The sequence below is a fragment of the Sipha flava genome, unplaced genomic scaffold (assembly GCF_003268045.1).
Source record: "Sipha flava isolate LNK unplaced genomic scaffold, YSA_version1 276_pilon_pilon, whole genome shotgun sequence".
NCBI classification, from domain to species: Eukaryota; Metazoa; Arthropoda; class Insecta; order Hemiptera; family Aphididae; genus Sipha; species Sipha flava.
The window spans coordinates 490737-517522 of record NW_020272941.1 but is presented as its reverse complement, the minus strand read 5'-3'; the positions used below and the strand labels follow the sequence as shown (position 1 = coordinate 517522).

Below are 26786 nucleotides of genomic sequence, written 5' to 3'. Positions count from 1 at the left end.
TTTAATCTTAAAACTAAAATTTATACGTTCTTAAATAATAATTTATGATGTGTACATGCGAATAAATTTATTATATATATAAAATAAAATAAAATATTGATTATAAATTGACAGAATATTAGTATAAATTAAACTAAATATATACAGTTATAGAGCATAAAGAAACAATATATTAGTTTAAATAGAAGTTCAAGACATAAAAATCAATATATTTTATGATAACTAAAATTCAACAGAATTTTATTAAGACTGACAATTTAGAAATTAAAGAAAACAAGAGCATTTTAACCTCTAAATTAATGCATAATAAATAAATGTCCCTTAAAAATAATGACTTGTAATATCTGATAAATCTGTTGTCAAAATTATAACCATGACTGGTTCAATTAATAAAAATATACAAAATATAATAGTTGAGCCTGAGTTTAAGATAGACAAATTACATTTATAAGCATTTATATAACAAGTTATAACTGCATTTTCTATGCAACTAAATCAATTAGTTTCAGCCTTATTAGTTGACAAAAGTATAAAAATTGGGTTCACTTGTTCTGACTTAGGTTTTCATCCTGAGATAATGTACTAGGTTTGTCTTCAAGGACCAAAGGTCTCCATGCTTGATTATGTAATGCTTGTAAACCTAAACTTAATTCTGAAATAATCCATTTGTAATGATTAATTATAAATTTAATGGTCTTGTATAAATTAATTTTTTTAATTACCTGAAGAAGCAGATTTTTTTCTTTTGTGATCTTTTGATGGATTAAGATGTGAAAATGGTGCCTCTAAATCCATTTGAATTGTATTGCTGAAAAATATATTTTAAATTAGTACTTATAAATTATAGCTAAAAACCTTGCTTTTTTAATGTTTTTAATCATATAAAGCTATGGTTTCCTAGAAAAGCGGTACTGTTATCTAGCGGCCATAATGTAGCGTTAAGTGACGTCACTAAAACGTTCTCTAAGTAAACCATCGGTATAGGTTTCCTAGAGAATGTCGATGGTCACCATAACGTCAAATAGCGGTGCTGTCAATTGCATGATGGCCGTCATAACGGTGATAAACAGTCGTAAAATTTTTTTTTCGCGTGTAGCTGTGTACATTTATTTAATAAAATGAGTGGGAACGCGACTTGGACGAGCGAAAATGATGAACTATTAATTGATTTTGTAAAAGATAATGAGGCTTTATACAATATAAAATATAAAGAGTATAGAAAAGCCCAGATGACGCACTAAAATTTTAAATGCACCCTTAGTATCACGATATTTGAACATCACACTTTCCTCCGAACAATTTTTTCGTCTTCTGATGACTCTTCATCCTCCAAACATACCAATAATGCTATGTCCAGATCGTCCATTTTCCATCAGTGCACGACCTACCGCTCGAGTGAGTACTGATTAACTACGATTGAATGCGGTCGCACCACTTTCTAGGAAACCACAGTTTGATCACCGTTAAGACGGCTGTAACAACTGTAAAATGGTGGCCGCTAGATAATGGCACCGCTTTTCTAGGAAACCATAGCTTAAGTTCATAAATATAAATTACATTTTGTATTATACTTTTTTTCCAAAAAAAAAAAAAAAAATATAAACAAATTAAAACATGAAATTAATTATAAAATAAATAAAATAGATAGCATAAAGAAAAATACAGAATTAATAAAAAAAGTAGTCTTTTCATAATATTTATAAAATTCAATGTTTATCATACATTTCAATTTTTTAAACATAAATGTATACTGAAGGTGCATGAATTATGCAAATTTTTATATTATTTTACATATAAATTGAATAACACATGATGATGATAGAACACTCATATAAAACTCGTAAAATGATGAACTTTTTTTAAAACTCCTATTTTTACAAAATAAATTCAAGTATATCACTGACAATTTACATTATTTTTATAAATATATTTTTAAATTTAATAAGAAAATATTGAAAAAAAAAAAAAAAAAAATTAAAAACACTAATGAGTTAACTTAAAAATAATTCTTACTCAGTTTTGGTCAATGTTACTCCTTTCTTTGGGGAATCATTAAGTTGCATATGAAGGGAGTACATTTCTGCTAAATGTGACAATTGATCCTGCTCATTTTTTGGCATAGGATGTAATCTAAAATATAAATGATTGCTATAGTACATACCAGTAACTAGAATATAAGTATAATGTAATAACCTTAATTCAGATTGTGCTGGATCTCGTAAAAAACGAGAAACTTTTTCATTAGCTGAAGTCAAAACAGAAAAACTTGGCTTAATTGATCGAACTCTACGTAGACCCCCACGAATTTCTCTATCGCCAGCCTACATACAAATGTCAATAAAATAATAATGCCAAAATTAAATTTATTGAGTAATAAGATATACTTTTCTAGTCCAAAATGACATACGCCCAGGCCCTCTTCCTTCAGTTAAAACATTATTTTGTAAGTTAACAGATAATAATCTTTGACAATCAATTTTCATTGGTTCAGTATCATCATCAGTTACGCCTCCAGCCCCACATGCATTTCCAACCCAATCACTTTGCTCATCATCTCCTAAATATTAACAATAATTTATACATTCAGCCAAGCCATTACATTTTTTTTATTATTACCTTCTCTTCCTTCATCATTGGTAAATATACCAGCTTCACTTTCAGAAGAACTTATACTACTTGAACTACTAGCAACATCAACGTCCATGGATTTCATATTTGAAGAACCTTGATGATGACTACCAGATATAGTTTCACGATTACTACGCTTTCTTTTACCAATGGCCAAAATTAAAGATCCACAGTTTCTAAATCATTAAAACATAATGATTTAAGATGTTACAAACAATTATAATATTACCAATACAGAAAAAAAATGGTTGTAATTGTATTCTTGTTATATGAGGTCTACCACCCATTTTTACTGGTCATATGCAATCACCAAGTATGTTTAAATAAAAATAATCATTAATGTATTATAATATATAGGTAAATTAGTACATTACAATATAATATGTCAATAGGTATGTAATAAAAACTTAAAATTTTGGTTCAATTTTTTCTTTCTTTCTTTGTGAGTATAAAATTAAATTTGCGAGCCACAGTAAACACGAAGAGTATCAATTTCAATAAGTCCTATTTCCTTTAAAAAATCTATGGTATTTTTTTTTGATTAATTAACTGAATAAAAATGTTTGGCTAACATAATGCCTAAAGTTTTTTAATTGTGGAATTATGTATCAAATAAAACACTACAAACTAAACTGTAACTGATTTTCTCATAAATTTACGATTACAGACACGATTATTACTATACTTTGTTATTGAAATTAAATCATTAAGATGATACTTAATCGCCATTGAATCAATAGGAATGACCTAAAATATAGATATAGATGTAAGGCAGATGACAGGTTTGAGTACAACTGCATATAATGTATAAAAACATATGTGACAGACAACAAGTGTGCGGTAGATTGCAAACGACAAGAATACCTACATTTTAATATATTATACCTTGGCATACTAGCAGAATGGCGTGTATTTCTTCTTTTTTCATTATTATTACTGTAGGAACAGCTACTAGTAATTCGAGAAGAAAATTTAATATCTGGATCAACAATCATTTTTTTAAACTTTCGTTTTCTAAAAGTAATCATATAACATATAAATAAATAAATAAATAAATATATATATATATATATATATATGTATGTAAACTTAATGTACAAGTAGTGATATTTCATCGGTAATAATGAAATATGAGAAGTGAAAAAATAACTTTAGCCAGTATACACTATTAATGTTACAAACATAGCGCTAATCGGACTCTTTAAATTCCTATTTAAATGATTAGGTATTAAGTAATGCTCATTATGAGTTTTTATATAATTATACTTCAATAATTAGAAAGGTAAATAAGATTTAATAATAGTTAAAATAACTAGTAATGGTATTTAAGAAATTGAAGAAAATAGATTTTAGAAGTGGTAATACCGGTGGAATTGATAACAATTTGGTTGACTAGTTAAATTCAACCCAAGCTAATATAATTATATTTAATATTACTAATGAATAATTTCACTTTTATTGTTATAAGTAAAATATTAAAATTTTACCTTCTAGTAAATGGTCGTCCAGGGGTTAAGTTTTCATTGACAGAATCTGATTCTAAATTCATCAGGTGTTTTGATAGCAAAGCAAATGGAATAGGTTGTGGAGCACCGCTTATATCATCAGAATCACTCTATTTTTAAAATAAATCTCATATTATTTCTTGAAAATTATTTATAGTCACAAGTAATTAAAAAAATTGTTCTTACATGATATATACTTGAGACTCCTACATCTTTAGAATTACTACTGGAGTCATCACTTTGAGCTTTATTACCAGGATATACTTAAATAAATTAAACGCGTTGAAATTATGAATAATTTAGTGAAGTAATACATAAATTTTAAATTAGAACATACCAACACTACTTGCAGATCTTGTACGACGTCTGAATCCTAATGGTCGAATGAATTTGTTTACTTTATCCATTCTAAACTAAATAAAACATAATAAATAAGGCATTATTCATATAATTTACACAAAATGACATTATAATAGGTATCATACAAAACAAAGAATTTAATTAAAATTCAAATGTTGGAGATTTATAGTCTTTAAACAGCCCAAACATCATTAGGATATGATTAATATTCTGATAATTACTAATAATATATAAATAATATAACATATTAATTATTCTTATAAGTGTTTAAAGTAATTTGTTCAACACAGATCCAATGGATACTTATAATTATTTCCATTCATAAACCTATGCTCTACATATAATGCTTTACGAAATTTGAATAATAAAAGTTGTATAATATACTCAACAATATAGTGCAAGGATTTTGGTTCTAATAAGCTAAATATTATATTACACTTCACTAACATATTTGTTGAATACATGGGTGTGTGCATTTATTGCAAATCAATTAATTTAGCCTCATTGAAGCAAAATCACAAACTACATTATTTGTTAGTTAAACTTATAAAAGATGTATTGATTTGATTACATCCCGAGTTGAGTAAACAGTTTTGATTTGTAAACATAAGTTCAGCCAAAGAATAACATAATACAGTGCTTGTGCATAGCATTGTTGATGTTAAAAACATATGGTGCAACAGGAAAACAAAGTCAAGTTGACCTAGCCAAAATAATCATAATAATATTAATAATAACAACAACTGAAGTAGATGGGCACCTATTCGTCACCACGATTCATGTTTTTTAATCGTAGTGAAGTGAAATTATCGACATTCGTATTTACCTTTCGGGCGTGCAAACGCGCGACGGCACAGCTCAAAGTGCCCGGCACTGGTCGCATAAGTAACTCTTGGTCTACCGCAACATTAGTCCCATTGAAAATGCTGTTTTCGGATAGTTACGCGGAGTTCGTGGGAACTCTGTGACGTTACCAGTTCCTGACGAGACATCAACGAGACTGCGACACAAGACTATTATGGTATAGATGGTGACCGTTATCAACCAAAACACGGCAGACGGCCGTTCGACTCTCTTCCGTCAACATAATATTCTACTCGTCAATACCAATTAAGTGTAGTGTGGCGTCGCAACGAGTACGAGAAAACAGTGTATTCAACAACAATAATAATAATAATAATAATAACAAAGAAAGATAATGTCGATATCGCGAACGCGAGGAGCACCGGTGTAATGGGCAAAACCGATACGGGAACCGGCGGACAAGGCAATATTCGCTACTGTCTTCGTTCATTAACAGGGCATCGCGTACCTGAACGTTTGTACCACGGAACAGACGACGAATCTATTGTGCGAAGCGTCAAGTGCGGCTCGAATTTGGGCAGTCGTGGGATTTGGCAACACGCCACAGCGAGGGGGTGCTCAGCTGATCGGTGACCAGCGCGCTCCGGCCGACAGATAGCGGTACATCCGCCGGGCGATAGAACGACGTCCACCATTGGGATGCGGGCGCGTCCCGACCGTTCGACGGGCCAACCGCGCTCGCCGTTTCGTAGGCACTACCGACATCCGCCGCACGCGGACCATCACGGTTCGGTCAACGTAGTTTACGGGTGGACGGTTCCTCGTCCCCGCAGTCAGTGACCGACCACGATCATAGGACTAAGATAAGCCAATCAACCCCCCCCCCTGGAACGGACGAACCCTTCGGTGTCCGCGAACCATAAGAAAAGTCCGGTCGTTACCGTATATTATCGTTATTCCGTTGCGACGGAAGGTAAACAATTCGAAAACGTTGTGCCGCACGTGCACACTCACGTGTCGGTCATTATTATCGTTCTCGTAACGCGTGCACTCGATAATTGCAGCGTAAATGATGTTGGAAAAACGATCACGGCGAGAGCCACGCCTGGTCCGCGGGCGCGTCTGATGAGTGTGATCCGCTGATCGCGCGTAAAGCGTACGTGTCGTTGACCGAAAGAGAGTGGTGTGCAGTGCGCGAGAAGCGCGTAAAAAGTTGATTCGTTACATAATATCGATATTGGATCATTGTTCCTCGAATGCGACGAACGAGTTATAACATTACCTATAAGAACCGCCTTGTCGACGTTGGTACGAGTTAAAACTTTTTTCCGTGACCGGTGTGCAACGCGGGCGGTGGCCGCGTACGACTCGAGCTCGTGCCAGCGGCCAACGCGCTCGAAAGTTGAACGACGCGCCACTGGCCGTCGCCGTCGGTGTGCTCGACGGCGCGACGAGGACCACGACGGTGGTGCGTGCGCGTGCGTGCGCGAGAACCGCGATAACGCGTACCGTAAAACAACAATCGTCGTCGCACCGATTAAAGGAGAAAAAATAATAAACGTATCTATCGCGCGCGCGCGCTCGTTTCTCTTGCCGAATCTGCGTCGGGTGAATTTCATTCCTTTTTTTTCCCTTTTTTTTTTTTTTTTTATCTTTTTCCACCCCGTTTCTCGGATCCATCACGATTCGACATGATTTTACAACGATAATAATAATAATAATAATAATAATAATAATAATAATAGTAATAATAATAACACTCACGTCTCGCTAACGCGCACCGTTGTGTTCTCGTCTCGCGATTAATTGCATCATGTCGAGGCGTCGCGCACTCCATCGTTTCTACTGCCTCCTCGCCGCTACGGTCATCGCCTGCGGTTGAGACGTTCCTAGTGGCTGCCGTCCGTCCAGCCGTGATTGCCGTTATGCTGTTATCGTGTTCGCCGTCGTGGTCGTGGTCGTCGTCGTCGTCGTGAAAACCGTGCTTGCGGGCGTCGCGTCATCGGTATAGTGTTTAGTGCGTAGTCGCGGTGACTGGGTTGTGATCGGCGCGGGAAAGCAGATCGTCCTAGAGCCATGTCGCGTTACCGCCGGCCGACGTGCGATACTGCCTAAAAAGGGCATACATGCCCACCGTCGCGTAACGGCTGCGCTTCATATCGGCGTCGTGGTCTTGCAGCCAGCGATCAGCCAACTCCGACACGACCGGTTCGTTCGTGTAAGTGTTTTTTTTCCTTTCTTATTCCCTCGAACTTTGACCCAACTGCCCCATTCACGGCACCCGGCGGCTGGTAGTTTTTTTTTTTACCCGCGTTCAGCCAACGGGGGTAGCAACAATGTCGTTGGCTAAATCTTGCGGTGTGTATGGGGGACACGACTGTGCTGCTTGTTAAACGATTACTGAATTCAAACAGCAAATATACTTTGTACATCTCCTCTCTTCTGATATGCCAAAGTTATTTATGTATTTCTTTTTTCGGCTTCCCATCTACAGATTCTCACTGCAACACTGTACCATCGACAGTACGCTAATTCCAAACATTATTTTATCTCGACAATTATTGTAACATGATGCGCTTGGGTGAATGGTGCTCTTGAGCGCCGGCAACAGTTTGCTGGCGTCCAATCGAGATATGGACGGCAGTAATGGAGCTAAGCAAGCCGATAGTTGGCACAAACACGAACCTTTTATGATGGTTGATAAGCAGAAAAACAAAGGTAAGTGTAATTTTTTTTGTTAGTGATTAAAATCTTAATGTTGAAAGATTCTGTAAATTATGCATCAAGTTTTCTATACCTATTATGGTGCTTCCCAGTTCTTTCTATGGGATATTGTCCCAAGACCCATTTGTCATGTTATTGAATTAATTGTCATGCACTGTGTCTTGGCAGTATCATTAGGATTAGTGTTATGAAATAATTTTTGCCAGATGTTGGTAGTGTCCTTGAATATTTTTGTGCACAATGAAATCTATGTAACACATGTTTAGTTAACTGTTTTGATTAACATATTTTTCTTGTTTTTGTTTTATTGTTTAAAAAAAAGTGCTTATCTTAGATTGTTTTGTGCCTATGTAGTATGTTAAATAATGCATAGAGTAGAGTAAGACTTACCTATGTATAAATTTCTTTAAATCATCCCTAAATCTTATTGAATTTAAGTTATTAATGATGTTTATTATTAAAATAATTAACTGTCAATCAAGTTAAATTACCTTATTCAGTTTCTTAAAAAAAAAAAAAAAAATATTATTTTATTTTAATTTAGTTTTAATCAGCTAATTCTAACTTCTGAAAGTGGAAAAATAACTTATTCTTCTACCAACAGATTAATTGTTAATACTTATTAAATGTAAACCATTTGAACAACATTTACTATTATAGAATATTAATAAGTATTGTGTATGGGTACTCAATAGGTACACATAGTTTAACAGCCTTTTTATATATGCTTTTTTATTGTAGATTGGATTTTTAAATAATTGAAATTTTGTACATGAAAAGTGTTTAATACCATTTAAAACTAATTACAAATTTTATTTATTTCATGAAATTTTTCAAATGATTTTATTAAAGTTCATAAAAATAAACTTATAAAATAAATAGCAATGGAATATTCGAGAGATTATTATATATTCTTCATAAATAGATTTATATATTTTTCATAAATAGATTTATATATATATATATATAGGTTATTGTCTATCTAAAATATTTAAATCTATATTTTATGTCTTAATTTTAACTTTTATTTGCTGTAAATACTTTCTGATAATAAATATGTATTTTGCAATGTTATTATATCTTTTAAACACTATATATTTTTAGTTTTTATCCCAGTTTATACTGTTAGGTAATATAGGTAATAATGCCTAATAGGCATTTGGTTTATTGTGTTATTTAATATTTTGTACAAATCTTGTTCCTATGAAAATTACGTGTTTACTATTTTCAATAAAATGTGTTGTGGATAAATTACAATAGTAGTTTATTTGTGTAAGATAATAAGTAACAATACAATTATAGTGTAAAGGTTATATTTTTGCATTTGGTCGGAGAATTTTTTTTTTTTTACTTTTGAATATAATATTTAGGTATTGTAAATATATTTTCATGTATTCAAAGTTTAGATTGTTCTTTACATTACTTATTTTAAATTAGTGTTCTTAGTTTCTTGTATGTTTTAATCAATACACTAGCAGGCATATGGTTGGGGATTAGATGACACTCTAAAAATAGAGTCGCTTTGCTGTTATAACTATTTATAGAATTTGGTTAATCAGTCTACACATTTAAAATTCCGACTTCTACTTTGAAAAGCTTACATTATGTATGCGTATTAGTAAATTAGAAAACATTTATTATGTTAATAGATACCATCTTATTCATTAATAGTTTTAAGAAAGTAATATAATTAACTGTAAAATTAATTATATAACTGATACGTATCCCATACAGTATAAAATTTAAAAACTAAATTATTCAATTATTTAGTTTCATATTAATTAATTATATTTTTATTATTTTATATTTATAAATGTTGCTACAATCTTCGAAATTCGAAACAATATTTTAAATATTAATATTATTTAATTAGGTACATCTTGTATTATATGTTCATTATACAGGAACAATAATTTTCTTACTGTATACAAATGAAGTTAACTAGGTATATTGATAATATTTTAAATTTTACAATTTTTCAGTAAAGTAAAAACCTGTTAGATGTTTTTAAACTATGATTTGAATTTAAAATATGTTAATTTTTCGTTCCAATATTAACAGTATTATTTATTATTATTAATTTATTAAGGTCATGGACAAGGATCTCAAGATAGTAATTTTGGTTTTGGTGGCGGTCCCTTGTATGGAAGACTTGTTGCTGAAGACCAGTTACCTATGGTTGGTGGTATTGCTCCAGTACATGCTGATATCCATGCAATGCAAGCTAGAATACCACCTCATTTTAGAGATCCATCAACTGCTCCATTAAGAAAACTTTCAGTGGACTTGATCAAAACTTATAAATTTATTAATGAGGTATTGTAGTAACTATTAATTTACACAACTATTTAAAATAAGTCCATTATGTTTTAAGTAAATATTACTCTCTGGAAATAATTCAGTAAAAATAGACACAATCTAAATTTATATTTTATTGATAGTGTGAGTATTCAATTAGGAACATTTTCAGTTAAAAACCATCTTTATTTTATTAAAATTGCTTAATAAGTATTTTTGTTTAAGTAGTATATATTACATTTTATCAAAGATAAATAATAATTATAGTTACTTGAGGGTCTTGAATTTCAAGATAATTTATATAAGTAATTATATTATCATTAGATTGTGTACTTTTAAGTATACAGTACTATTAAAGATTCAAAAACATTTTCCTATTAACAAAACTTTATTTTACTTTAATTAATATTCTATTACAATAACACATGACCAGTTATGTTTAATAAATTATTCAACTTGGTAGGTTTAGTTTCTTATACAACAATATTTAAGTATTAAAATAACTATTTTTAATTAATTTTAATTTAATTAGGTCTATTATGCTAAGAAAAAGAAAAGAGCTGGTGGTGGAGCAGTTGGATTGAGTAGCCAACCTCAAAACAATGGAGCCTCTATGGAAGGTCCTGTAGCTAACAAGAAAGAAAGAAGAGTATATAATGATGGCCATGATGATGATAATCATGATTATATAATTAGAAGCGGTGAAAAGTTTTTGGATCGTTATGAAATCATGTCTTTACTGGGAAAAGGATCATTTGGACAAGTAAGTAACATATATTTTGAAATATATAATTTATATTATATTGATAAATGTTATTTTTTAAAATAATTTTTGTTTTAATTTTTAATAGGTTGTAAAGGCTCGTGATGAAGAAGAAGATTGTTATGTAGCTATTAAAATTATAAAGAACAAAAAACCATTCCTAAATCAAGCTCAAATTGAAGTTAGACTCTTAGAAATGATGAATAGAGCTGATGTTGACAACAAATATTACATTGGTATATATAATTTTTTATAATTTGTTTCAGTTATTAATTTATGAAATTTTTATTATTTACAGTTAAACTTAAGCGACATTTTATGTGGCGTAATCATTTGTGCCTGGTATTTGAGTTATTATCATATAACTTATACGATTTGATTAGAAACACCAATTTTAAAGGTGTTTCTTTAAATCTTACCCGTAAATTTGCTGCTCAACTGTGCACGGCTCTGTTGTTCCTATCCACACCGGACCTGTCCATCATACATTGTGATCTGAAACCAGAAAATATATTGTTATGCAATCCTAAAAGATCTGCAATTAAGATAGTAGACTTTGGTTCATCTTGTCAACTTGGCCAAAGAGTAAGCTTTTTTTTTTTTTTTTTGGCTTATTCCGGGCCTTGAAGGTCCATCGCCGCTTCTACTACACCTCTCCACAATTCTCTGTTCTTCGCCAGTTGTTCTCCCTCTCTAATCCCCAGGAACTTGAGGTTTTCTTTAAAGAAGAAGAAGCTTACTATAATTATACTATCACTTTAAAGCTATTTAATGTTTAAATGTTTGTTACAGATTTATCAATATATTCAATCACGTTTTTACCGTTCACCAGAAGTCTTACTCGGTATTCCATATGACTTAGCGATTGACATGTGGAGCTTAGGATGTATATTAGTAGAAATGCATACTGGAGAACCATTGTTTAGTGGAACAAATGAAGTATGTCTTATCATGAATATTAAAAGAAAAAAAAATCTTTAAAGTATATAATTTTTTTTTAGGTTGACCAGATGAATAAAATCATTGAAGTCTTGGGAATGCCACCTAAACATATACTTGACCAAGCGCAAAAAGCTTATAAATATTTTGATAAAATGCCTGGTGTTGAATCATATACGCTTAAAAAACCCAAAGATGCTAAAAAGTATAGAAATCCTGGTGGTCGAAGATTACATGATATACTAGGTGTCGAAACCGGAGGTCCATATGCTAGACGATTAGGTGAACCTGGACATTCAGTATCTGACTATCTTAAATTTAAAGTTAGTATTTTATTAGTTTTTGTTAAATTAATTAATTTTTTTTTTTTTTACTCATAAATTGTTTTTGATTTTTTTTTTTTCTAGGATCTTATAGTTCGAATGTTAGATTATGATCCCAAAACTCGAATTACTCCATATTATGCATTACAACATAATTTCTTTAAAAGGACTTCTGAAGAAAGCACCAACACAGCTAGTGGTATTGCTCAAGCTGGACTACACAGCTTAGGTGCTAGTCCACCTTTTAATAGTTTACCTAATAATAATGGCCCAGGAGATACAAATGTGCAATCATCTGGTAAGAATGTGTAATTTAGCTTTTTTTGACATCATTTTGTTAAGGGAATATTTTTTGAGTATCCAATCTTACATAAAGGCTTAGTTTTTTAATAAGTCTATTGAATTGTAGATAATTTAATGTATAAATATGTTTTGAAGATAAATTTAAATACATTACATTGGTTATAAATTATTATATTTTGTTTTTGTTTTTGCCTACCTCAAAGGAAACACTTTCCCTTCACATTTTTACGCTCGATGACTATTGCTAAACTTTGGGTCAACATATTAGATTTCAAAAAAGTGTAAGTCAATTCTTATTAACGTGTTGTGTGGTTTTTGTTATTTATTTGTATCATTCATCTTAATTTGTTATTTCATTATTTATATAGTATATTATTGTTCCATACAGTTTTATTAGACTATTGAATTTCAGTTTATTTATGTAATTTTACTAACACATTTGGTTTAAGTATTTGTTGATTTTTTATTAACAATGAGTAGCATTACAAAAAATATTGCACAATTAATTTCATTTAGTTATAAAAATTAGCCTTAGATTTATACATTATGTAAATAAAGTAAAAACTACTTGCTATAACATTAAAGGGGTCTGTGAAAATAGTTATGTTATCTGATATGTCAATGTTAACTACAAGACTAACATACTACTGGGTTCATTAGATTTTAATTTTACTAACAGATTTCTTGTGTAATTTGAGTTATTAATAGTTTCTACTGTGTAAAATAAATTCTTGTAATAAATTAAGGCTACTTTGCTTTCAGTTACTAGAAACTTCTATTTTATTTATTTTTTTTTTTTTAATTTTTTATGGTAACTATTTTTAAGTTTGGTATTGTATTTTATTGGTGCTTGTAATTATGAAGATTTTTATTTAAAGAATCATTTATATAATATTGATTTAAACAGCATTTTAACTAGTGCTTATTCTTGAATGGAGAGTCAAAGCTATTAATAAATGTTTTAATAGATAATAATAAATTTAAATCAAAACTATGTTCAAAATTCTATTGATTTAATTATATTATGTTAATGCAATAAATTATGATTTATTTATTACAATTTAAATTATAAATCTATTATGTTAACATTATAAATAATTAATATTTAATTTAATTATAATTTTTATAAAGAAACATTACTCATATCAAAGATGCTTTAATTAATTTACATTTTAACATTAATAACAGTTTCACAATATTAGTTACAAGTTAGTGTATGTATTTAAATATAGCTTATTTAACTCAAACTTAAAATAAGTAAATATTTTTATGAAATTATATTAGTTGTTTAGAAGAATTTTTGTAGTAATTTATTTTAGCCTATTTATTTTATTTTTGAATTATATAGTTAATTCATAAACTGAGACAGTTTAGTTTCAAATAGGGAAAACAATTCCTTATAAGTTACTATTTTAAAGAAATATGTTGCTATTGTATTGTTTTGTGTATACTATATAGCAGAGGTGGGCAACTTTTTTAGACTTCTTATCGACCTCCAAGTTTTTCTAGGTTGTCGCAAAAGACCAAAAAAAAAAAAAAAAATGTTATTCATAATTAAAAAATAAATTATATGTACAATGGACATGTATGTTACAATTCTTTTATTACTTTTAATTTACAGTATAAATTCACAGTTTCACACTACACGTATTTTAATAAATTTTATTTCAAATTATTACTTTTACTTATTACTATTTACTACTATAACTATACTACTACTTTTATTACTACCACTATTATTATGTTAATTTAATCATTTAATGAGATGTTTGTGCTTGAATTTAATTTGATAATTTCATTTTTATACTTGTGGGATATACGAAGATACACAAATTTTCAAAAAAAAATATTTTATTTGTTTTCTGAAAAAAATTCAAAGATTCAAGAAAATACCAAAGGGTGTTGCAATTGACTTGAATTCATCTTGCAGTTGGCCGGTTGGCCACTCCTGCTATATAGTTCATAATAATTGTATTATGTTAGAATTTGTTTTTATTTATGTCATAAGTTATTATAGTAAATGCATGAAAATTGTGTGGGTTTTAAAATGATTTGCTCAATAATTTGGTGTAAATTAATACTAAATTTATAAATAGTTTTTATGAAATAATCATTAAAATTGAATAATTATGACCTGTATAATAGTATTGATATTGTTTTGAAAATCAAATAGGTATTAAAATTTGAAAAATTGGAACATGGAAAAAAAAATTTATTGATTTTCTTTGTTTTTGTCATGAATAAATTAAAGCCATTTTAAATCTTGCATATTATTTTAGAATTGAGAACATCTGTGTTATTTTTATATCATAGTATCATTGCTTTATTAGTGGTTAACTCATTATTATGACAGTTTAAATGAACTTTTCTTATTAGTGTTTATATTAAACATGTATAATGTAAATTATAATAACAATTTTTTTTTTTATAGCAATAAGATTGCGATCAGGTCAATGTCGAGGTAGAACTACTATGGATTGTGACCCTCCGCCCATCGCTTCTATGTACCATGGTTACCAAACAGCACCAATGGTTAGACATAATTTACCTCACCATGCTACTGTTTACCCTATGAATCCAGCATCTGCAGCAGGTGCTATGGTTCATTGTCGACCCACCTCCTTGCCGTTCCTACATCCACAACATCACCCATATCAGCCGATACAATCACAACCTCCACGTTCATTGCATTCATTGCATAATCACCCACCACCATCAGTACAACAGCCTGTTGCTTGTGTTCCACCATCCCATTCCAATCGGACAAAACAAGAGCAAGATGACATGATTGGGGTATGTATAGGGCAGAGTCCAGTAGCAATAAATATAACATGATCAAATTGTATTAAGTAAAGATGAGATGATTTATATGTAATTTTTTTTTTCATGTAAAAATCGAATAACTGTGATTTTTCTTAAAGGGAAGAGTATATAATTTTTAAAACCAGGTGATAGTATTTGTGTTGAGTAGTGACAAATTTGTTTTTTTTTTTAAATTAATTTGTTTTAATTAAGACGAAAATGACTTTTTTAACAGTTTTTTTAAAGATCATTTATCAGTATGTATGTATGTAATTTAACAGAGTTTAAACATTTGTGTTAACCTATGTAATAAATGTAATTGAAACTTAATGTGTCAAACATACTTGCCATTTTTATCTGTATGTATACCGTTTACACATATCCATTTAAAACTACCTCAAACTATTTCTTATTGGCATTACAGAATAAAATATTTTAACTTGTATTTTACTCTAAAAATATTTTAAATTTGTATTTTACTCTTTACTCACAACCCATCAATCTATTTCAACGTGATTAAAAACTAGTGTATAATATTATAATATATAAATGTAGATATATAATTTTAAAAATGTAAATTTTTTAATCAATTTATTACTAAGCAAACAACGAAATTGAACCTTATTATTTTTATACTTTCGTTGTATGTTATAATAATATCGAATAAAATTTATGTCAAATATATTAAATTTAATAAAATAAAAAATAAAACCCAGATACAAATATTTTATGCAACTAATCATATAACCATGAGCATTTTCTGTATTAAATAATAATACCAATGTTTTGGTGCTTTTACTGTGGACTTATCTGTGGCTTTTATATATTACTTCCTTTTATTTATACAAATTTTTGGGATGCTCTGGATATTATATAATAGTTTTGATATTTGTTTTGGGTAAACAGTATATACACAAAAAAAAAAAAAAAAATAATTAAAAATAAATTAATTTTTATGGATCACATTTTTCATTTTAGAATTATTGAAAAAGTCAGTTATTAATATTTTAATTATTTATGACAGTGCATAAAAATAATTTGTTTAATTTTTCTACAAAACAATAATAAATTGCATAAGATAAAAATGGCCCAAAATTGATGTTTGCATATAGACTACATTACTTGAGAATAATTTCTTTCAGATAATTCTTTTTTTTATCAAACTACATTCACATATGACATATTATTTACAATAATATTCATGTTATGTTGAACACAATTTTTATTATTATGTCTTCCTGGACTATTAGTATTTTTATTCATATATTATATATAGATGTTCTATGAGATTATTACCCTGAAGATTTTTATGCGTTGCCACTGCCATAGTGCGAAAACAGTAAATGTTTTCTATAACTTTTTGTTCAATTTCAATTTAAAGAGCTGTTAAAAATTGTGTAACACTATTGTATGTTGTCATTAATATTGTCTAATAAACACATACAAAAATACATACACAACATAAACACATACACACCATACTTGTACGCAATTTGTGTAGTTAATTTTTGATTATATTTTAATATTGCCACCAAGGTAGTTTTGTTTTTTTATTTGAGCATGTATATATATATATATATATATATATATATATATATAAAAAGAAATAAAATTATTGTGATAGAACAGGGTGGAATATCCTTAACATTATTTTTTTTTTCATTTTATATTATGATCATTTATTATTAATTATAATTTGATTTATATATTTTTTTTCTTTTTTTTTTTTATTAAAGACTGTTGTGTACATAGACTAGATATTATATGTGATGTTCATATAATATAATTAATAATAATAATTATATTTATTATAGGAAAACGTTTTTATTTTATTTTTTTATTGTAACTTTGTGTTTTAAAAGAAATATTGTGCATGACAAATGATCTGCATATATGTAGTATTACATATATATATATATCACACACACACACACACACACACACACACACACACACACACACAATCATTCAAATTCACATGCTTATAGATTAAATGAATGAGAAATTACAGAAATTACTATGGTATTATTAATAAATTGATCAAATAGTGTTTTTAATATTATATACATATATTAATCAATGCTATTTATAGTTTCTCTGCAGAACTACAAACATTCATTGACGTGATTTTTTACTAATATTTTTTTATTGAGTAGGTAATGATTGTGGACCTATTATTAATATTATAACAATAAGTTACTGTGAAACAAACCCTTTAAAATAATTGTTAGTACTTAATAACATTGATTATAAAAATACTGATAATAAATTATAATATTTATACACACAGTTGCATATGTATATAAGTTGTGTAATATATTTATTTATATTATATACATTATATAAATATAGTATATAAAAAATAACTGTGAATAGTGTTAAATCATAAAAATCAATCCAAAATGATAACAACCTCTTTTATTTGTTAGTGTGCGCTGGTGCACTCATTCTACTTTGCTCTATTTTGTGCTTTTAATCGTTTTTCGTTATCGTAATTTTACTAAAAAAAAAAAAAAAATTCTATACGACGCTGAATAGCGCTCACAATTATTGATGTTTACAATGTTTCACGCTCGTAATTTGTAAGAAACACAAACATATGAATCAGTATTCACTGCATAAATGCATATTATTCACCTCAGTTAACGAATATATTACATGTTTTTTCTGTTGTTGTCGTTATTTGATTGTTGTATGTACATGGTAAGATTCGAATGATGGGTGGTATATGTACCGAAATTGACAATTTGAGAGTTGAGCGAATAAGAATGTCGTATATTGCTGAAGTGCCAGTTTAACCTAACCTAACCATCAATGGTGTAATATTTTCTTATAAACATTTTTCACTTAAGTTGAATATAGTTCCAAAACAAATGTTGTATAAGATACACCGAATAACCAAAATTAAATCTTGTCATAATTGATTAATATTTAATAATTACAATGTTATTTAACTGCCATAAGTAAACGAGTAGGTCTTCCCTCCCATAGCTCATAATGTTTTCACGGTTTACTTCTTTTCTAATAGCTTTATCACTACAACTTATGGTGATAAAAAAAAAGATTGTATTGTTATTAAAAAAAAATTAACATTAACCTAAATGTTAGCTTTATAGGCGTGCGCAGAGCTTCAAATCTAGGACAGTGAATATTTTTTTCGGCCCATTTTTGATGAGAAACATCTTATGGCGCGGTACAGTAGTAAGACCGACTGTGCCGTGGCGACTCCCCACTCATAGCTCGTCGGCTCAATTCTCCGAAGCTCGGCGATTTCCTCTCTATGTGCGCTGTATCGGCTTATCTATTTTTATACGATTTATAAACGTATAATATGTACACCTATTGTTGCGTATAAATAAATTTATAGTATATTACGTTGATTATATTGTTACGTGTATGTATATTTTATATTATGTTGTTTTGAACGGACCGTTGTAATATATATATTTTCTAATGAAATATGAGTGACAGTGACAGTGAAAATATTGCAAATATAATGGAACGAGACAGTGCATCGCCTGTAGGTGACCTGTGTGCTTTTTAAATTGTTATGGATGACGGAAGAGAATTTCTCATGGTCATTGTATACATTTCACCCAATCAAAAAATTAACGATATCATTGCATTTTTACATCGGCGATTACTTCCATATAGTCACGAAGGATCGATGCTTTTGAAAGATAATTTGGATAAATTACCATTACTTTTAGCAGGAGATTTTAATGTAAATTTCGCAAGAGACAATTCATTACAATTAATTACGTTTCTTCAAGAAAAATTTAGTTTGCATATTAATATCGATCCAAGAGAAGCAACAACCAGATATGGAACTGCTATAGATGGAGTATTCACAAGGTACCTTGATAACGTTATGTCACGTACTTTTGTTGCTTATTTCAGTTATCATCGTCCAATTGTTACATTGATACCAGCAATTGTACCATTAGAAGCATTAACTGCTACTGTCACAGAAATAACTGACGAAGCAACAGATAATATTGATTAGAGTAGTTACATTATTACATTTGTATATTTTTGTATGTCTTTGTAAATCTTTTAAGTACTTCATATGCAAATAAAAAACAAAATAGTCTTATGATATTAATTTAAAAATTATTTCATAGTCATCTTATTCACCATCTATTTTCAACATTATTACAATAAAAATTTTTTGATGTTTCACATCTGCCAGGCGTCCCGCGACGGCTCATTTTTTTTTTTATTGAGTGTTTTACGGTGGGCATACATCAATTGCGCCGAAAATCGCAGGTAAAAAAAGTAAAATTATGGGATAGAAAAAAGGTATACATCAACTGCGCCGATCGATATTCCAATGTTATAAATTGTGTACATCAATTGCGCCGATCGATATTTTAATGTAATAAATGGTGTACGTCAATTACGCTGATCGATTCTTAAATATCATATATATAAACGTCTATAATACTATTTCTATTATAACTACATATCATTTTTACGTGTTTTAATCTAATATATTATCTATATCATAGGTTAGTTTGAGTTATATTATTGTATTACTTGAAGATAAAACAAATTACAAAATGTGGAAAAATACCGTTAGGTTATAGGTGAATCCATAGTATTGTGCAGTATAATTCCACGCGTTGTTTGTATAGTCGTTCGTTTAGTTGTCGTGGCTCGTGCTTAAATTTATAATGGAAATAGTATTAATTAATTTAATTAATAAATTAAATAAATTAATAATTTTATTTACTTTTAACTAATATAACTTTTTTAATACCAGCGCAATAGATGTATTCCTATTTAATATACCTTTTTTATACCAGCGCAATAGATGTATACCTTTTTAATATACCTTTTTTATACCGACGCAATAGATGTATACTATACAGGTAGTGTCCCAAATTCGGCGCAATTGACGAAACCCCTTTACGGTAGCTAGGACTGTTTGGTTCTAACAAATCTATTTAAATTAGCCTGGGTCAGCAAGAGCATACCCTGCTGCCCAGGGGTGCATTAAAGGGGGAAGAGACATTTGCCCCGGGCGGAAGTTTGAGGGGGCGGTACATTTTTAGAGAAAATGTATACAAACGAATATTTTTACAAAAGTATTTGTAGAGAAATAATATAAACGTAAAGTCTAAAAGGTACTGTGTAAATATATTGGAAAACCAAGAATTAAAACTTTTAATAATCATATAGCAATGTACTATTATAGATTATACTATAAATCAGAATATTTTAATATGACTCATAATATGACATTTATGTAATATATCATAAACAGTTAACTATATACATATTATATGTAGGTATATAAACAGAGCTCGAATTGGGGGGGGGGGGGGGCGCAGGGGAACGGAGCTCCTCTACTATTTCTTTTTTTTGCGTACACCAGCTATATTTTTTCACTGGAACCACGTTCACCCTAACTAATATCTAAAATAATTTTTATTAAAATGTAGATTTTAATCTACGTCAATTTTATAACGAATACAGTGAAACCTCTAAATATCGGAACTCTTGGTCGCTATAATTTTGTCCGTTATTTAGAGGTGTCCGCTATTTAGAGGGGGGAGGGACAGGCACGCCCGCAGAGATGTAGCTCACTAGGTGCAAAATATTTTTAGTGTCAATATAAGCTGTGGGGGGGCTTTGCTCCTCACACCCCCTTAACACTAATTATATGACATATATTATTTATTATCAATAATAAGTATAACAAAATATATTTAGAACATAATTCATTTTATTTATTACTTCTAATAAAAATGTGTATTATTGTTTACATCAATACATTATTAATCATTGAAAAGCAATGCCAACCGCCTAGAACTCAGTCTAAACTTTTCAATAATACCTTCTAATTGCTGTTAAAAAAATTCTTTAATTTTATATCTTTGTCGATGAATATTAATCAGACCTAAACTACTTAAACTTTAATTTCCCATTCTGCTTCTCAGCCATGTCTTTAAATGACGTAATGTACTAAAAATATAATGGCAATTTATTTTGAGAATAATATACCGAATAAAAAATGAGAAATATAATATAGAAAATATTACCTGAAAGATCTTTCTACTAAACATGAAGTTGCAGGTAAAGTAAGATTAGATTAAATTGGCATTCAACGATTATTCTATATTTATGATAAAAATTGTCAAAATCAAAATTAAAGTAATTTGTACAAGTGGGAGTATGACCATTGGTGTATATAGGGGGGTGCCTAGTGGGCTACAGCCCTTCTCCTCTCAAAATATTTCAAAAAACTTGAAAATTATTTTAAATGTTTGTTATATTTAAATGGTGCTTTATGCTTATTTAAAAATAATTTTATAAAAAAAAAAAAAAATAGAAAAATTATTTCAACTTTGTTGCATTTATTTTATTCAATTGTACTTCAATAGTTCATTAAAATGTTTTAAGGTTCTTAATTTATGGTTCAATGCTTATTATTAAGAGTTAATTATATAATAAATAAATAAATTATAATTGTATAATACGAGTAAATTTTATTCATAGCATATTTTATAATAGAAATAGTCCAGTAGACATATATATATATATATATTAAATAGTCGTTATAATGGGACGTTATAATGCGCCATCTACAAGCGAGGTAGCCGTAGTGATATCTGGCCAACAATTTCATAAACGAGATATTGTACTGTGTAGCCGAGACGATAATCTTAAAAAAATATCTGAAATTCACAGGTCTTATGACAGCCTGCAATATCCTCTAATGTTATGTCGTGGTGAAGATGGATATTCTATCGATATTCATCAAATTGACCCTCATACTGGAGTTCCATTACAAAAAACCGTTTCGTGTATGAATTATTACTGTTATCGCATTATGGAAAGACAAAACAATTGCAATATGTTACTCAGATATGGTATGTTGTTAAACCAATGTTTAGTCGATCAATATTCTAAAATAGAATCAGAACGTTTAGCGTACATACGAAACAATCAGACAACATTATGTGCTGAAAATTATATACATTTGCAAGATGCCTTGAAATCAAATGAGCCGAGTACCGAAATTGGACAATTAGTAATTCTACCATCATCATTTACTGGTGGACCACGATATCTTCACGAAAAGACACAAGACGCAATGACCTATGTAAAAAATTATGGCAAACCTGACCTATTTATCACTGTAACATGTAATCCAAACTGGGAAGAGATTAAAACTAATCTTCATCCTAACGCACAGCCGCAAGACAGATATGACATAGTCAATAGGGTGTTTCATTTGAAAATACAAAAACTATTGACTCTCATTAATAAAGCTAATATATTTGGTGAACCATGTTGTTTTATGTATACGGTCGAGTGGCAGAAACGTGGCTTACCACACATTCATCTTCTATTATGGCTTAAAAATAAAATAACACCAGACCAAATTGACAATGTGATTTCAGCAGAGTTGCCAAACAAAGAAGATGATCCATTATTGTATCCAACTCTGTAGTCAGACACATGATTCATGGACCATGTGGAGTTTTAAATACAAACTCTCCGTGTATCACGGAGGGAAGGTGCTCAAAAAAATTTCCAAAATTATTTCAGAGTCACACATCAACTGGCGATGATGGTTACCCCAAATATCGGAGACTATCACCTGAAGAAGGCGGACAAATTGCTATAATTCGAAATAATGATATTGATAACAGGTGGGTAGTCCCTTACAACCCACTGTTGCTTAAAATATTTGACGCACACATAAACGTGGAACTGTGTAGCTCTGTAAAATCAATAAAATATATTACCAAATATATAAACAAAGGTAGTGATCAAGCTACATTTAGTTTAGACAATCGAAATGAAGTGGAACAATTTCAATCTGGTCGATACATATGTAGTTCTGAAGCGGTTTGGCGTATTTTATCTTTTGATGTACACAAACGAGCGCCTGCTATTATTCACTTGGTAGTTCACTTAGAGAATGGACAAAGGGTTTTTTTTACACAACATAATGTCAATGACATTGTGAACAATCCACGTGATACTACAATGACTGCTTTTTTCAAATTATGTGCTAAAGACGAATTTGCTAAAACCATAACATATGACAAGGTTCCAAATTATTATACTTGGAATCAATCTATCAAAAATTTCCAACGACAAAAACGAGGAACCCCCGTCGAAAATCATCCTGGGGTAAAAAAAACTGATACCCTTGGCAGAGTGTATGTAGTTCATCCGAATAACAGTGAATGTTTTTACTTAAGAATGTTACTCCACGTGATCAAAGGTCCAATTTCTTTTGCAAGTCTACGAACTGTGCAAGGAGTGACGTACGATACATTTCAAGAAGCATGCAAAGCAATGGGTTTGTTAGAAGATGATTTACAATGGGAAAACACATTATCTGAAGCTACTGTATGTTGTACTTCACCGTCTATAAGATATTTATTTGCCATTTTGATAGTATTTTGCCAAGTAACAGACCCGATAAGACTTTGGCAAAATCATCGTGCAAGTATGGCTGAAGACGTATTGTTTCGAAAACAAAAAGAATGTCCATCAGATGATATAAATTACGATGAAAATATTTTTAATGAAGCTTTACTTGAGTTGAATAAAGTGGTGCAATCAGTTTCTGGCAAAAATATCACTGATTTTGGATTAATTCTATCGAACAATATAGATCTGAATACCAATACTGAATACTTGCGAGAGACGTCCTACGATAGTGTCCGTCTATTACAGGTCGTTCAAAATGAGAGACGTTTAAACTCTGATCAGAAAACGGTTTATGACGCAGTAATGACATCTATTAATAATTACGAAGGCAAAACATTTTTCCTTGATGCCCCTGGAGGTACAGGAAAAACATTTTTAATTAACTTATTGCTCGTCAAAATAAGAACAGACAGAAAAATCGCTCTTGCTGTGACTTCATCTGGAATTGCAGCTACGCTTTTAGAAGGTGGTCGAACTGCGCATAGCACTTTCAAGATCCCGCTAAAAATGTCCTACGACGACACATCAAGTGTCTGTAATATATCCAAACAAAGCAACACTGCTCAATTGATGCGGGATAGTGTATTTATTGTTTGGGACGAAGCATCCATGTCCCACAAAAGCTCGGTTGAGGCATTGGATAGAACCTTGCGGGACTTACGTAATAAAAATACATTAATGGGTGGCTGTACAGTCTTATTTTCTGGAGATTTTCGTCAAATCTTGCCAGTTGTAGTAAGAGGAACGAGAGCTGATGAAGTCAATGCATCATTAAAGAGATCTTACATTTGGCCAGACATAACTAAATTGAAACTGAAAACTAATATGAGAATATTATCATCTGACCAAGGAAATAAAACTTCTGCTGATGCTTTACTCCATGTTGGTAATGGTCAGTCACTGACTAGAAATGGTAAAATTGATCTGTCTGAGCTTTGTTTTTTGATGTCTAATTTGATGGACCTAATTGAAAATGTTTACCCAGATTTACCTAATATTTCGACTAAAACGCCAAGTTGGTTTCAAGAAAGAGCAATATTGTCACCAACTAACGATCAAGTCAATAAAATAAATAACATGATACTGTTAAAATTCAACGCACCAACAAAAGTTTACTATTCCATTGACACTGTTTTAGATGCAGAGGAGGCGATACATTATCCAACTGAATTTTTAAATTCTTTATCACCTTCAGGGACCCCACCACACAAATTAATTCTAAAAATAGGGTCTCCTATAATTTTACTTCGTAACTTAAGTCCACCTAAATTATGCAACGGTACAAGATTACAAATAAAGTCTTTAAAAAACTGTCTGCTTGAGTGTATAATCCTTACTGGCTGCAGAGCTGGGGAAATGGTCTTGGTTCCTAGAATACCAATGATACCAACCAATTTGCCATTTCAGTTCAAACGGCTCCAATTTCTTGTGAAATTAAGCTTTGCAATGACTATTAATATGGCACAAGGTCAAACATTAAACGTTGCAGGTTTAGACTTAACCGTCCAGTGTTTTTCCCATGGTCAATTGTACGTAGCTCTGTCACGTGTCACATGCAAACAAAATCTATTTGTGATGGCCCCAGAAGGTGAGACACTTAACGTGGTGTATCCAGAAATATTTAATATTTAAGACAAATTGATATAATTAACAAAAAAAATAAAAATCATACATCATACATCATAACGAAACAAATATATTCCACACGTATATATAAAATTATATTAAACAAATTAATCAAATTAAATATCTGATATAATTCATATCAAACTTTTCACATATTCCTAAACATATATAAATGTACTGAAATCTAGCAATAGCAAAGCATTGACGGGTCAGCTAGTATATATATATATATATATATATTAAATAGTCAAGTACTACATCATATATCCTTTGTTCATAAATACAGGATTATACTTACTATAGGAATTACGTAAATAATGTGATCAGTTGAGACAATTTTGAGTGACTCTAATAAAAAATTTGTTTATTACAATGTAGTTTTTATATTTTTAAAAAATAATAAATCATTAAAAAAATTGAGTTTATTTCTCTGATGATATAAAGACAGTCGAGAAGTTTTATACTGTTAAAGTAATTTTTTTCGTAATAGTGTGCTTCCTCTTTCCCTTCCACGCAAAAATCAAATACATAATCGGCCTCCCCCTGAAATGAAAACCTATATAAGCCACTGGTACCTACTGTGTCTTGTTAGTAATTTTTAGATAGCAGTGGCAGTTTAACTCTGTCCATAGTAGCCAGAAAATATTTTCCGTATACGCCATCGAGTATGACCCTTTCGTATAAAAAAAATATTTCGCACTAGGCCCCGGAAATCCTTGAGCCGGTACTGGACGCATTATACTAGTGCTTTGTTTGACAGGATTAATATAAATTACTATCATTATAATCCGCAAGACTTGGGCTGGTGGCAGCGACCCATCTGCACCCGGAACAATTAAGAGGCTATTGAATTTCTTCGGCGAACAATTATATTTCGAAAAGTACAACATTACATTATTGGCGGCAACTATTATACGGGCGATTAGTGATTCAGTGGACGGCCGCGATGCCACCGGGAGCGACGGTGTACACCTTGAGAATGGCATTGCTGATGGCGTACCGGATGGCCGGATTGTGATGCCGGACGGCACGTTCCTCCAACACCAAAGACTGGACGAACCGGACCGGCGGACCGTTCCTGCGGCTTATGTGGCCGGTGACCAGCACCACGCATCCTGCGGACGTGAGCTGCACGTCCACCGACCGCACGAGCAACTCACATTCGGCGAACCGCTGGTACACGATGTTCTCGTGGATCTGACGGTGGCCAACGGCGGGCCTCAGGTCGCGCGCCTCCGCGGGCCCTTGGCCGTC

At 30.6% G+C, this 26786-nt stretch overlaps 4 protein-coding genes across 7 annotated transcripts; 3 read left to right on the top strand and 1 right to left on the bottom strand.

Annotated features, from left to right (window-relative positions):
* Positions 1-284: 284 nt before the first annotated feature.
* On the bottom strand, positions 285-7150 carry LOC112685443 (G patch domain-containing protein 2-like). 3 transcript variants are annotated; one of them, XM_025557332.1, is made up of 11 exons: positions 7062-7150; positions 4471-4546; positions 4320-4396; positions 4116-4243; positions 3514-3642; positions 2617-2804; positions 2385-2557; positions 2194-2321; positions 2014-2130; positions 723-808; positions 285-652 (listed from the first exon to the last, which is right to left on the bottom strand). In XM_025557332.1, the coding sequence occupies exons 2-11, from the start codon at positions 4538-4540 to the stop codon at positions 543-545; spliced, it is 1206 nt and encodes a 401-aa protein (XP_025413117.1). In that variant the 5' UTR covers positions 4541-4546; positions 7062-7150; the 3' UTR covers positions 285-542. The 3 variants fall into 3 exon arrangements, with proteins under 3 accessions (XP_025413117.1, XP_025413116.1, XP_025413118.1); XM_025557331.1 differs by lacking the exon at positions 7062-7150 and adding an exon at positions 5320-7033; XM_025557333.1 differs by lacking the exons at positions 3514-3642; positions 7062-7150 and adding an exon at positions 5320-7034.
* Positions 7151-7421: 271 nt separating this feature from the next.
* LOC112685442 (serine/threonine-protein kinase minibrain-like) lies at positions 7422-15917 on the top strand. Of its 2 annotated transcripts, XM_025557329.1 has the most exons (11): positions 7422-7515; positions 7792-8015; positions 10111-10337; positions 10852-11082; positions 11171-11318; positions 11381-11667; positions 11875-12021; positions 12084-12344; positions 12429-12642; positions 12851-12928; positions 15079-15167. In XM_025557329.1, the coding sequence occupies exons 2-10, from the start codon at positions 7883-7885 to the stop codon at positions 12883-12885; spliced, it is 1683 nt and encodes a 560-aa protein (XP_025413114.1). In that variant the 5' UTR covers positions 7422-7515; positions 7792-7882; the 3' UTR covers positions 12886-12928; positions 15079-15167. The 2 variants fall into 2 exon arrangements, with proteins under 2 accessions (XP_025413114.1, XP_025413113.1); XM_025557328.1 differs by lacking the exon at positions 12851-12928 and having other exon boundaries at positions 15079-15917.
* Positions 15918-18859: 2942 nt separating this feature from the next.
* Positions 18860-19548, top strand: LOC112685440. The gene is made up of 2 exons (XM_025557326.1): positions 18860-19055; positions 19101-19548. Exons 1-2 carry the CDS (start codon positions 19000-19002, stop codon positions 19453-19455), a joined length of 411 nt encoding a protein of 136 aa, XP_025413111.1. The 5' UTR covers positions 18860-18999; the 3' UTR covers positions 19456-19548.
* A 3371-nt stretch (positions 19549-22919) lies between these two features.
* LOC112685441 lies at positions 22920-25538 on the top strand. Its single transcript, XM_025557327.1, has one exon. The coding sequence runs from the start codon at positions 22920-22922 to the stop codon at positions 25536-25538; it is 2619 nt and encodes an 872-aa protein (XP_025413112.1).
* Positions 25539-26786: the final 1248 nt, after the last annotated feature.